This window comes from Nuphar pumila, chromosome 2 (genome assembly GCF_984573655.1).
Source record: "Nuphar pumila chromosome 2, dmNupPumi1.hap1.1, whole genome shotgun sequence".
Lineage (NCBI taxonomy): Eukaryota > Viridiplantae > Streptophyta > Magnoliopsida > Nymphaeales > Nymphaeaceae > Nuphar > Nuphar pumila.
This window is the reverse complement of record NC_143250.1, coordinates 81,279,757-81,293,529: the sequence shown is the minus strand read 5'-3', so window position 1 is coordinate 81,293,529 and position 13,773 is coordinate 81,279,757. Positions and strand designations below refer to the sequence as shown.

Below are 13,773 nucleotides of genomic sequence, written 5' to 3'. Positions count from 1 at the left end.
CTAAAAAGACAACAGATCTTCGGAACTACTGCCACCATTTTCGAATCATGAACTGGGCGATCTCAAAAATTCAAAAAGGAATAATTTAAGAACCCACCTTTGTTTTGCTGTATTTGAAAATGAGAGGCGTAACTTTTAAATGATTACAAAATCCTGATGGGTTAGGAAAATATTTCTCAAAATGTCGCTTCTCTTAGAATATCTTAACCACAGTTAGACTGCGGTTAGCTGATTCCAAAAGACAGCTTTTAACTTGAAGTTGCACATGCGCCCCAAGGGGTTTAGCGTAGTTGGAGCGAGCATCGGCTGTCAAACAAGCAATCGGGGTTCAACTCCCACAAGCGCTACCCCTTGCGTAATTGCCATGAGCAAGATGTGTGCCATTGGGTTACACCACTGGGGTCTTTGATCCGGGGGTGGTTTTCCCTTTCTCACATTGGAAAAAGAAAAACTTTAAGATGCACCTTGGATCAATTTCCTTATTTCTCTCTCTATTAAATGAGTGTTTCACCTAAAGTTTGTCTCTGTTCTCCAATTGCCAATACTCAGTTTTTCTTTTTCCAATTTTTTATTTTTAGATTTCTTAGTGAATGATATTGTCTTTAATTAGTTTTTTCTACCCATGAAAAACAATCTCTCTCTCCCTCTCTCTTTTTTCAATGAATGTTGAGTAGTTCTTTAAAAGGAAGAAAATGACAATTTTGATTTAGTGATGTAGGAGAGTGCGGGATCACTATAAGAAATCCGTGGATTAGCGATGGGCATAATTCGTCACAAATCCGTCTCTAAAAAGTTTAGCGACGGATAACTTTTATCATAATTTCTTAGTTGCTAATTAGTGATGGAACATATCTGTCGCTAATTTGCGATGAATTAGTGAATGCCATGATCCGTCGCGAGGACGGCGCTAATTTGCAGAGATTTGGTTTTGCGACATATACACATTCATAGCTAATTTCATCACAATTGTAATGACAGATTACAATCCATCGCAAAACATCGATCGATTCAGTTTTTTGACGGATAAATATTTGCCCCTAATTCGTCGCTAAATTGGAGGTCAATACTAATTAGCAACGGATATTATCCATCGCAAAAAATAAAAAAAAATAAAAATAAAAATGTTTAAAATATAAATTTCGGGAAAAAATTTCTCGTCATACAATTTATATATCATGTGTATAAAAAACAAAGTACACATAAAAAATACATATACAAAGTAGCTGAAACAATTTATCGATCCACTATAATCCTCGCCAAGTTCTAATTATTTACAAGTGAACATTTACAAAGAGTTTCTTTTGAAACAATAAGAAGGTACAACAAATTCAACACATGAATCTAATCATCGTCAAGATTCTGAGCATCATCTTCTTCATTGTCTTGATCTGCCATTTCATCCATGCCTCCATCAGCTCCTCTACACTGATTATCTCCAGCATCCTACAAGAGAAAAAAAAGTTAGTATTGATAAAAAAAATATAATGAAATAATTTATATGCAATGCACCTAATCTAAGGGAATCAAAGTAACATGAATGAATTACACATAGACTAGCTAGCAATAAAGTGAAGAACATTAACAGAATTCAGATATGTGTTCTAAGGCTGACAGAAAAAAATTCATAGTGGTTCAATCATGCAGATATGTGTTCTAAGGTTGTGAAAAAAATATCATAGTAATTCAAGTATACATATATGTGTTATAAGGTTGTCAAATAAATGTCTTTTGTATCACAATCATGCTTATATGTGTTCTAATGTTGTCAAAAAACTCTCATAGTGATTCAATTATAGATATATGTGTTCTAAGGTTGTCAAAAAACTTTCATAGTGATTCAAACATGCATATATGTGTTCTAAGGTAGTCAAACAATTTCATAGTGATGAAATCATGCTTATATATGTGTTATAAGGCAGTCAAAAAACTTTCATAGTAATGAAATCATGCTTATATGTGTTCTAATGTTGTCAAAAAACTTTCATAGTGATTTAATCATGCATATATGTGTTATAAGAAAGTCAAACACTTTCATAGTGATGAAATCATGCTTATATGTGTTCTAATGTTGTCAAAAAACTCTCATAGTGCTTCAAGCATGCACATATGTGTTCAAAGGTTGTCAAAAACTTTCATAGTGATGAAATCATGCATATATGTGTTATAAGGTAGTCAAAAAACTTTCAGCGTGATGAAATCAAGCTTATATGTGTTCTAATGTGAAAAAACTTTGATAGTGATTCAATCATGCATATATGTGTTATAAGGCAGTAAAAAACTTTCGTATTGATGAAATCATGCTTATATGTGTTCTAATACTATTAAAAAACTCTCATAGTGCTTCAAGCACGCATATTTGTGTTCTAAGGTTGTCAAAAAAATTTATAGTGATGAAATCATGCTTATATGTGTTCTAATGTTGTCAAAAAACTCTCATAGTGATTCAAACATGCATATATGTGTTCTAAGGTAGTCAAACAATTTCATAGTGATGAAATCATGCTTATATATGTGTTATAAGGCAGTCAAAAAACTTTCATAGTAATGAAATCATGCTTATATGTGTTCTAATGTTGTCAAAAAACTTTCATAGTGATTCAATCATGCATATATGTGTTATAAGGCAATCAAAAAACTTTCATAGTGATGAAATCATGCTTATATGTGTTCTAATGATGTCAAAAAACTCTCATAATGCTTCAAGCATGCATATTTTTGTTCTAAGGTTGTCAAAAACTTTCATAGTGATGAAATTATGCTTATATGTGTTCTAATGTTGTCAAAAAACTCTCATAGTGCTTCAAACATACATATTTGTATTCTATGGTTGTCAAAAACTTTCATAGTGATGAAATCTTGCTTATATGTGTTCTAATGTTGTCAAAAAACTCTCATAGTGATTCAATCATGCATATATGTGTTCCAAGGTAGTCAAACAATTTCATAGTGATGAAATCAAACTTATATGTGTTCTAGTGTTGTCAAAAAACTTTCATATTGATTCAATCATGCATATATGTGTTATAAGGCAGTCAAAAACTTTCATAATGATGAAATTATGCTCATATGTGATGAAATCATGCATATACTAGCTTGAAATCTGACATGAAACTTTCATACCTGACAGGCAGCTGCAGACAAAGTTTTCCTGTCCCGAAAAAAGTTGCGTAACTCATTACGGACAACGTCAAAAATTGCTTCATGTAAATAGTCATGCATTGTGTCCTTAACAAGTGGGCAGACACCATCCCAAAAATTAGTCGGGTCAATCGGACGCTTGGAGTTGATGCTGGCGGGAGAACTCTGAGAGCCCTGACTGGAGGTGGCAACGACTGGTGTGGTGTTCATATTACTCTAAACCCGAACACACGACCCTTTTTTGGTTCACCGGTTGCAGTCACCCATACTGCAGGATCAAAAGGCGGATGTTGAGTGGAGTTATCATCATATCGCTCTACCATCTGCTACTCGTATGACTCCTACAAAGTAATGATTATAGTATAGATTAATAATTAAGAATTATAATATTTATTAATACAATAAATACATACCATTATCGTTCTCATCTTCTCTGATACGAACTCTCCCATGCTCTTACATTTATTTGTTTCAAAAAATACATTCTTGTAAAGCACAATGCCTCCTTTTTCTACTTTCTGCGAGGTTAAATGATAAAAAAAAATATTTAAAAACTATGCAACAATACTTATAAATTTGACAATAGATATATTGATGAGTTACCATTTTCTTCAGGTGACTCCCAAAAGTCCTAGATCTACCTATGTGTAGATAGGAATTGGGTATCTTCGCTCGATTTTATGCAGCTTTTGCTGAGCAGTTTCGAAATTCATGCTCCGGCCACTTGTTGCTGATTGGATCCCAAAAATATGACCTGATAGTAGGAGGGTCATGCCTCTTCCATTGCAGTGGATTATCTATCTCACCAGATGCTTTTATTGTTGCAGTCTTCATATTGTGCAGCATGCTTGCAAATCGACTAACAATCACCTTCTGTCACACCCGCCTTGCGTCATGCTTCTTCATCGCAGTTACGAAGCGATTCAAAGTCTATAAATAATTTCAAATAGTTAGTAGACATGACTATAACAAAAAATTAAATATGAAACACATTAGCTATGATAAACGATTATATATCATGAATGAGGACTACAATCTGTCCAACACTTCCTTCGAGTACTCTTTTCATTGAACGACCGGTCCTGGTAGATGTTGAACTAGTGACTACCTAATCTCTCGTATTACTTCTTGTGGCTCGAACCTCGCACTACACATGAATTGGTACACATTAACTATCAATATACAATATTTATAAGATAAGTATTGAATAAGTAAAAATGAAATACTTACGGTCGATTATCGATATACACTATGAATAACTGGTGTAGGTGGGTCATGTGCAGGCAAAACATCATCTATAGAAAAATGAGTTAAAAATTCACACAATGCGCATTTAAACTAATAAAGTATACAATTAGTTAAATGATATACCTATCGAAGCAGCCCGTGAAGATGAAGACTGGGACTGGCTACTATTGGGTGCTCGACCACTGTGACCTCTACGAACCATATTCTAACAAATAAAAATTTTATTTGGATCAGTTACACAACTCTATATTTTTATGGATATATAATCAAATCGAACTAGTATGGTCTCTGAACTACAAAAATAAGAGAACTTCTATTTTCATACATTCAAATCATGCTCAGCATGATCTCCAAACTCCAACAAAACAGTCCTAGATATCCACAACTAAGTGAGTGTGTGAGCAGAAAAGTGTTGCATTCAAGAAAGTAAATAACATGTGATGTGCTTGCATCACGTACTCACCACGGGTATTTACCCGATTTGTATGCTTTTGTATTTGCATTTGCATTTTTCTTTTTCTTTTTTTGCATGGCATTTTAAGTCGCATGCGATGTTTAGCATTAAGCATCATGCATTTTGCTCCGCTACGTACCTGCAATGCACATTTATATAGGCAATACAATGCAATTTCTAACATTTACATTCTTATCATACAACATGAATAACATCGCCCGGTTCTAATGTTTTTCAGGCCCAAGCGAGGGCAGTCATCGTTCGCTTCTTTTTTTTTTTGCTAAGGTGGTTAGCTAGAGACCCCCCAAGGAGGACTGGCCCCAAACAAGAAACCACCACTACAAATCAGTTCAGTGTTGTGGATGACCCGCAGTTGGATGGAATCCTGAAGCTATGGGGATCAACTCGACTTCACAGTTGGAGACAACATATGTAGGGGCAAACTTAGAGGGCGCCATACCAATTTTTAGAGGCCCAAGTTTTTGTACCAAACTTAGAGGGCGCCTGCCTGACAAGCTTGGCGTAGGAAGAAGGCAACCCTCGCATGACGAGAAAAACAATAGGGGTCAGTTCCGACCAAGCCTACTAGGTGATGCAGAAGGCAACTCTGCAGTCTGCCGAAAAGATAAAGAAGAAACAAAGAAAGAAGAGAAAAGGGGATTTTACCTGAGAACCGCTAGCTTCGGGGTTCCATCGAGGGTTGTTCCGACAAAAGCAATGAGAATAGCTTCGGTTGGCCAAAGGATATAAGGAAGAAGGAATGGAAAGTCGGCGGCTGCTTTCATCGATCGCGCTAGTCGGTGGTGGTAGCAGAGAGGAAAGAAGGTCAGCGGTGATGGACTACCGGCGATGGTCGGAGGTCGCTGATGGCTACAGCATGGAGAAAGGCAAAACAAGGGGGCAACGATGACAGAGAGCCCGATTTGGGGGTGGCCTCCGGTGAGGCGAAGATCGGGGTTCAGGGAAGGGAGCAGCGGCAGGGTGGCTTCAGCATGGGTTGCTGGTAGCAGAGAGAGTCGCCTGATGCTGGGAGGGTCGCCGAAGGCTGGGAGGGTCGCCAAAGGCAAAGGGGCAAGCAGCAGAGGGTTAGGGTTCTCTAACTGAGAACCCGATTTAAAGAGAGAGAGAGAGAGAGAGAGAGAAAATTTTGCATCTTAGATGGGCTTACATCGAAAATTAGTGGTGAATTAGCGGCGAAAAAATTTTGTTGCAAATTAGTGATGGAATAGCGATGAAAAAATAATGTCGCCCATTCGTCGCTAAGTTGCGACACAGTTTGCGATGGAATATGATCTGTAGTGAATTCGTCGCTGATTTGTGATGGAATTTTTTTGCCGTTAATCCCACGTTTAATTCCAATTTTAGCGAGGGTTTGTTTTCTCTAGCTAATCCGTCGCTAATTTGTGACCAAAAAATCTGTCATAAATTTTCGTCGCTAATTAACATTTTTCTTGTAGTGGATGTCGTCAGGTCTATGGGATCCATATAGAACCATTTTGATCATTTAAATATTTATGTAATTATGTAGTTGGACACTAGATCTTGGATTATGCTATTTATCATAGTACTGGTAACAGATCTATAGGATTAGGGTTTCCTCTTGTTTTCTATATATAGTTATTCTAGAGAGCAAGAGAGGAGATTAATGATTTTTAGTTTTTTTCGCAATTTATTATTATTTTCCATTATGATTCTACTTTCATATATCATTATTTTTCTAGGTTGGTGAAGATCGAACCTTCTGTTCATTGTATCATTTAGTTATTTGGGATTTGATCATGATATTTCATACATATGGTATGATAAGTGAAGTGGGAACCTAAAAAGGCTCGTAAAAGAGGCTTAGAAAGGTTCAACTTGAAGGAAAGCACAAGGGCAGGATATGAGAGTATCTTGTGATGCTAGACCCCTCGTATAAGGTTTTTTTTCTAAAATAGCCTCTAATTCTTCTTTTAATGCTCGAGATTGCATGCACTACAATGTTGAGGGTCAATAAGGGTGACTCTTTAATGGCGAGAAAGAAACTTGCTCTATTACGGTCATGAATATCATCGTGATTGCTTAATCAATAACGGTAAACTGGATCGGGCCTTGCCCCTGCACACATCTCGCAGTTAAAGACATAACTATAATGACAATCTTCGGATGTCGGATGTGGCATAGAAAGACTTTATTTAAACCACCAAAAATTTATTTGCCTCTTAAATACATGACTAAACACTTGTCACTAGGGATGGCATTGGACCGGGGCGGGGGCGGGGGATAAGGTCTCTCCACCCCCGCCCCGTCTCAAAAACTTAACCTTCATCCCCGATCCATCCCCGTGGTGGGGGGGACTTTGGACCTCCACCCCCACCCCGTCTCAACATAATTATCCCCGTCCCCGCCCGGGCCTCATCCCCGGCCCGCCCCCACCAAAACACCATCCCATACAGAAATCAAAACCCTAAAACCCCCTCAAAATAACCTGATTCCTCTCAAAACCTCATTTCATACACCAAATCAGAAATTCACAAAACAAATAACCAAAAAATACACAGAATATATATAATAACAATCACAAAAAGAAGAAAAAGAAAAATTGTACATGTAAAAGAAGTCCAAAACCTAGCTCAATCGGTCATCGTCGATGATGAAAACTCCACAAAAAAAAGGAGGAAACTCCTTTTCCTCAGCAGGAAGAGGGGGCGATCCATCACGAGAAGCGAATGCCTCTCTTTCTTCTTTTTCGCAGAGAGGAGGAGGCAAATGCGGCAAAGGGAGACTCACGTTCTCTCTCTCTCTCTCTCTCTCTCTCTCTCTCTCTCTCTCTCTCTCTCTCTCTCTCTCTGGGCGGCAAGTCGGCGACTAACTCCAGTTTTTTATTAATACGATTTAGGGTTAGTTAGTATATATAAGTGTATTTTTTGTAATTTTATTACTTAGGTTAGGGTATTTTAGTAATATTATTAATGGGGATGAGGCGGGGCGGGGCAGGGGAAAGTGTAAGTCCATCCCCGCCTTTCATCCCCGTGCGGGGATGAATTTTAACCTTCATCCCCGTTTCATGCCCTTCATCCCCGGTCCAAACAGGGCGAGGCAGGGCGGGCCCCGTTCCCCCCCCCCCCCCCCCCCCCCCCCCGTCCACTGCCATCCCTACTTGTCATTGTACAAAAGGAGCTTCCCTACTTACCATACAATAATAGATTAAGGCCAGATCGTCAATGTCAACAGTGGAAATATCCTTCTCTCTCTTGCGTGTGATTAACCAATCCATTGCTTTATTGAGGATCCCATTACTCCCTTTTCTCAACCATCATTGTAAATATGAGATGAATATATAAATTTTTATAATCTTTGTTCTTCAAGACTTTCGGAGTTCCTTTTTAGGAAATTATAAAATATTTTTTTGAGAGGAAAGGCTTTTTCGAGTTACTGCAGCATCTAGGTTGGAAGGCTGTAACAGATTGTTTTTCATTAGATCAGATATACCCCTAAAGATAAAGACACGTTTGTTTGCAAAATCTTCATCAATGGTGCTCTACCAACATGGTGGAGAGAGAGAGAGAGAGAGAGAGAGAGAGAGATGGCAATAGTTCTTGGAAAGCAAACTGATGAGCCCCAAGGGGGGTTGGCGTAGTGGGGTGGGGCCTTGGCTGTTACACGGGCAGTCAAGGTTCGATTATCATGGGTGTTGCCCCTCTACGCAAGCCATTGCAAGCATAGGCCCCTAGGGCAGGGATCCTAGCCTTGAAGTTTTACATTGCTGGCACGACGACCGTAGGTATGACAGGTTGAGCCAGCGCAACCAGGTCTTCATGCCAGGTGCAGTTTATTTGGGTTATAAATCTAAAAAAAATTGATGTCCTTCCCCTTTTTATGTTTTTGTAATAATGAAAATCAGTTGTGCTGAACAACGGGGGGCTTGGCTTGTATGGTAGGAGCAGCTAATGCACGTCACCTTGTGTTGGGACATTGCAGGTTCAAAACCCAATGGTATAGTGTAACTGGTAAGGGTATGCCTAAACCCAGCTTCCCTTTAAAAAACAAAAATCAGTTGGGCTGAGATACGTGGACTAGAATTAATTTTGGGAAGGGCTCATGTTCTACCAAAAACTGTCACAAGGACACGGCTGAGATGCTATTTTTTGTCCATTTTTATTGAAAATAATATACAAGGGAACACGACAAGAGGGGCATGTTGAGGTATCCTTTTGACAAACCAAAAACTCAATACTGATTGGACTTTGGTAATTTTTGGCATTATAGACATATGCAACTAGAAAGAACAAGTACAATAACGAATTAATAACAAACTATATACATTATTTCTCCATAAGTTTTTGACATGGTCATCTCTCAAACTATATACATTATTTCCCCATAAGTCTCTCCTTTGACTGGCCCGATCAGCAAGCAACAAGGTCAACGATCAAGCTAAGATGCCAGAACACTGTCATCGTGCCCGGCCTTGCGCTCGCTCTCGATCCTTGAATTTCCTTGTGCAACATGCTTGTCCAGCCAATTGACCATGTCTGAGAAGACGAGTTCGATGTTCTCCGGTGACTCACCGGAAGTCAAAGCGTGCCACATCCCTGGGTACAGTTTTAGGGTCTTGTCCGAGCTTGATGCAGAGTCATATAGGAGCTTGCTGACCGAGGGGTCGATTACTTGGTCGTCCTCACCTTGCACGATCAAGAAAGGCATGGAAACCTAACCATAAAGCAAGAAGGGAAGTCAAAATTCTACAATGTGAGAATCCGACTTGTGGTTAGGAAAAATTCCTATAAACGGCCTTGACTCAACTTATTTAGAGACAAAACAAATATAACTTTTTGCATTGAAAGCAGCATTGGCAAAAGAAAGAGATAATTCTTTGTCAAGGGTTGTGGTGGAGGAATTCTTTTTTTTTTTAAAAGCTTATATAGTGATAACCATAAACATGTGGTGGGAATTTTTTTTTAAAAAGCTTCCTTTATATATATATATATATATAGTTTATATTTAATACAGCCTATTATAGGTACAAACTAGCTGAAATTTCATGATGCAAGTTGTTTCGATCGATGACCCTTGGATCATGTTTTTTTTAAGTCAGGAAAAGACAGTACATTTGCAACCGCACATTTTTTCATTGCCAGAAAAGCCTGTACACATGCATGTCAAATTCCAACAATTCAAATGCCGGTTCATAGTAAAAACAGCATGTAGATCACATTCATAGGGTCATTTGGACCAAAAACAATAAATAAATAAATAAAAAGTTTGACAAGTCGTTTATGCATACAAACGATCATAGCAAGATTTAACCTCTCTCTCTCTCTCTCTCTCTCTCTCTCTCTCTCTCTATATATATATATATATATATATATATATATATATATATATATAGTAATGGGTAGGTGCAAAATTGATACGTGCTAAATGGGTTTTTCTGCCCTTCAGGTGTTTTTTTTTTTCAGTTTTGACCCCATAATGTATTGGGCAGAATCGATTTAGGGAGAGTAGGCTCAGTTTCGGTGTAGCGGCAAGGGACATGAACCTGTATGTTTCGAACTTGTGATGTCCCTTCAACTTTGTGACATTCATGGGTCACCCCTGTGAAGTTTGAGGGTGGCCGAATATGCTTGAAGTGTTTTAACATATAGGTGCATGCATTTTTTTACCTATAATTGCATGCATGATTTGAGGTCACTTTCTTGAAATTAATATAAGAAAGAAAAGTAATGTTTCTATTAATAAACCGATAAGCATGATTCTCATAATCAATGACTTGAGAAAAGAAAAAATCAATTGCCAACAAGTATGTCTATCACGAAAATTGACAGTAAGAAAGTAAGAAAAAATAGCAGTAGTAGAGATAAATAAAAGACATGTACCAAAGATTGGTTAACCTAATTACCTCGTTCAGGTTCTTCTCTATTTCCAAGCTAACCTTCAAGAGTTCATACGCAGTCTTCAAACGAGGCCTTCCTTTATAACAATATGGATTAGAGCGAACCTGTAATTTACCAAAATCTAATCAAGCTCAAAAAAAAATTTATTCTTAAGCAACTTTTCTTATTGGAAACAGTGTTAATTAACTAAAAAAGTTTCATTTTTCTTTTACCTCTTCTCTTTTCTTTGGCTCTTTAAAGGAAACATCGATAAGATCCTTAGTAGGGATAATCCTCCACGTGGGGATGACGTTGCTTAGCTTAGTTAAGATGCTTACTACCACAGGATGGGGCTTCATGTCGTCAGCTATCTGCTTATCCAAAACCCCAAGATTATCAAATTAGTCACAATGAATCAATGATCACTCAGAACCATGTGCAATATATTATATAATTAAAAAAGCAGCAGATAATTAATCAGAACTTAGAAAGTAAAACAATTAATTAATCATGTATCATTCTCAAAAATTTAATTATTCATGCATCTCCAGACCTTGCACATGGGTGCGACTAAGACTGCACCGTCCCAATACGATGGCTGCCTCCTGTGTACAAGAAGAGCTACTGCACCACCCATTGATTCCCCCAGTAGAAACCTCATTTTAAGTATGTTCTCCTTCCTCTCTACAAATCAAGAACTTATTAGTTAAACTACATCATCATATCTAAAGGTAATGATAACAACAGGGGTTCAGCTTGTCTGGTAGGAGCAGCTAGTGCAAGTCACTTTGTGTTGGGAGGTTGCAAGTTCAAAACCCAATGGTATAGTTATATTACTGGTACGTAGGGGTCTCCAGCTTTCCTTTCATAAAAAAAAAAAAAAAAAAACGTTTGACTCCCCACCGGTTGTGTGGGTGCCTTTCACTGGTGAGATTACCCACTTGGACTGGAACTTCAGCATAAACTCTCTCTCTCTCTCTCTCTCTCTCTCTCTCTCTCTCTCTCTCTCTCTCTCTCTCTCTCTCTCTCTCTCTCTCTCTCTCTCTCTCTTACCAGTGACTCTCGTGAAAAAGTCACAGCAATCACCAACAACTTCATCAAAGCTAGAAACGTATCCTTGCAAGCCTGATGATTTTCCATGGCCCTCATAGTCCACGCCATACACGGCCATCCCTGCTTGTGCTAACCTTATCCCAGTTCCTACAATAAGTGCCAAACATGAACATTTAGTTAAAGGATTTTATTATATATATTCATACCTTTCTATGTTCCCAATTGACAAAATGAAGGAGTTAAAGATATCACCTTTCATTGATATGCTACACTCCATAGCATAACCTGTAGAATTCAGAAAAAAAAAAGAAAAAAAATTAATCGTGGGCAGACGAAATTACAAAAAAAATAAATGAATAAATAAATAAATGATTGAAGAAACCAAGCAAAGATGGTCACCATGGCAGAGAAAGACTAGTCCTTTTGGCTCCTGATTTGTGGGCAACCAACTACATGTGAAGAGCTTTAATCCACGCCGATTGAAGATGTATTCCTATAACAAAAATATTTCTGATGTTAAATGAACATTTAGAAACAAAATGGAAAGAAAGGAAAAAAAAAAGTAAACAAAATTCTGTGTTTTTTTTTCTTTCGATCAGAATGCTTGCCTCTTCATATTTTACGTTCTCTGTGTTTTCTGCCTGCAAAAAAGGAAAAAATAACAGAAAAAAATGAAAAACATATTCTCAATGGAAAAATGGGTGTTGAAGAATCCATGGTAATCCTAAATCCTACCATTCGAACTCTGTAAGACGATGAGTCTCTCACACCAACAGGAAAGAAAACCAATTGCAGGAGAGAGAGAGAGAGAGAGAGATCCATATATAAGTTTAATGTTTAAAGAAAGTCCCTAACTATTAGTTTTATTACGAATCTGTTCTTCCTATTTTTGGAGATGATCCGAATCCCGAATCCGCATGTTTCATCTTTAATAACTTCTTTACCTTTATTTGGCTCGTGCCCATCCTTTGACCATATTGATAAATATTGAGAGATTTTCATATGGCAAGAAATTACCTAAAAGTTTAAAAATAGTAATTCCCCATAATATTTTCATGATTTTTCAACAAAACATAAATATGTTATATTTATGGTTTTAACGGCTATTTATCATGAAAAAATCGTGTGGTTTTTATTTTAAAATATTTTTTATTTATTTTTTCTTATAAAACATATTTTAAATTTAATTTTTTTTATTGCCAAGATTTTGCCAAAAAAACATGAGATTTTCAAAATCGCGTGAGTTTTTTGACTGCTGAAAAAAAATGCATTTTTTAACTTTGTGCCTTTGACTACAGATGACAGATATATTATCCCTCCCTTCTAATGAAGATGGACAGCAGTAGACTTGCGTAGAGAAACGCGGATTTTTTGCTAACGAATCTGATAAATATTCGAATTTGACAGATATCTGAATCCATTTACATGTAAAAAAATGGATCTGGTATCAGTTTTTTTTACCATCTAAATCCGAATCCAAATTCCAACCTGTTTAGTCCAATAAGGTACTAGCCACATCTTATCCAAATCCGAACCGTATATATCCTTAGTCACATGTCTCGTTCCCTGAAAAATATCAGCCAAAGAAAATCTAATCATGCTGATATTTAAAAAAAAAAATCTGTTTTTTCTCAGTAAAATATCAGCATAATTAAAGTATATGATATTATACAATAAAAAAGTGATTTTGTGATGCTAATATTGTGATCATTATAAAACAAAATATGTTTTAAAAATATCTCGTTCTTTAAATATTGTGATCAGCCTTTGAAAATTTATTGCGGAATGCGATATTTATGACATAAGGTAGAACCGTAATATTTTTGCATGCAAATTAAGGCCTATAATATGGAAGCGAGGAAAACTGCGATCGAGAATGAAAGGTGACATTATCTTAATAACATATTGCGACTTAATTAAACATACAAAGGGTTAGGTATTTTTAAAGTCTTGATATTTTGTTAATTGGTGGCATCCAATTACACACGCAAACTGTAGGACCACGAACGCAATGAGAAAATTAAT

At 37.1% G+C, this 13,773-nt stretch overlaps 1 protein-coding gene and 1 long non-coding RNA gene across 2 annotated transcripts; both read right to left on the bottom strand.

The window, feature by feature from the left end:
• Positions 1–1,213: 1,213 nt before the first annotated feature.
• On the bottom strand, positions 1,214–3,257 carry LOC149845837 (uncharacterized). Its single transcript, XR_016430232.1, has 2 exons — positions 3,121–3,257; positions 1,214–1,443 (listed from the first exon to the last, which is right to left on the bottom strand). It is a non-coding gene; the product is annotated as an uncharacterized LOC149845837 (long non-coding RNA).
• Positions 3,258–9,124: 5,867 nt separating this feature from the next.
• Positions 9,125–12,539, bottom strand: LOC149845836 (caffeoylshikimate esterase-like). Its single transcript, XM_089996040.1, has 9 exons — positions 12,484–12,539; positions 12,357–12,389; positions 12,148–12,241; positions 12,001–12,033; positions 11,749–11,895; positions 11,249–11,379; positions 10,929–11,066; positions 10,722–10,820; positions 9,125–9,532 (listed from the first exon to the last, which is right to left on the bottom strand). Exons 1-9 carry the CDS (start codon positions 12,484–12,486, stop codon positions 9,257–9,259), a joined length of 954 nt encoding a protein of 317 aa, XP_089852166.1. The 5' UTR covers positions 12,487–12,539; the 3' UTR covers positions 9,125–9,256.
• Positions 12,540–13,773: the final 1,234 nt, after the last annotated feature.

Excerpts from the sequence above, each read along its gene's own strand:
- LOC149845836 (XM_089996040.1), bottom strand. Across the intron at positions 12,242-12,356 it reads AGAACGTAAAATATGAAGAG|GAATACATCTTCAATCGGCG; the intron begins GCAAGCATTCTG and ends TTTTTGTTATAG. Across the intron at positions 11,896-12,000 it reads GTGTAGCATATCAATGAAAG|GAACTGGGATAAGGTTAGCA; the intron begins GTGATATCTTTA and ends CACTTATTGTAG.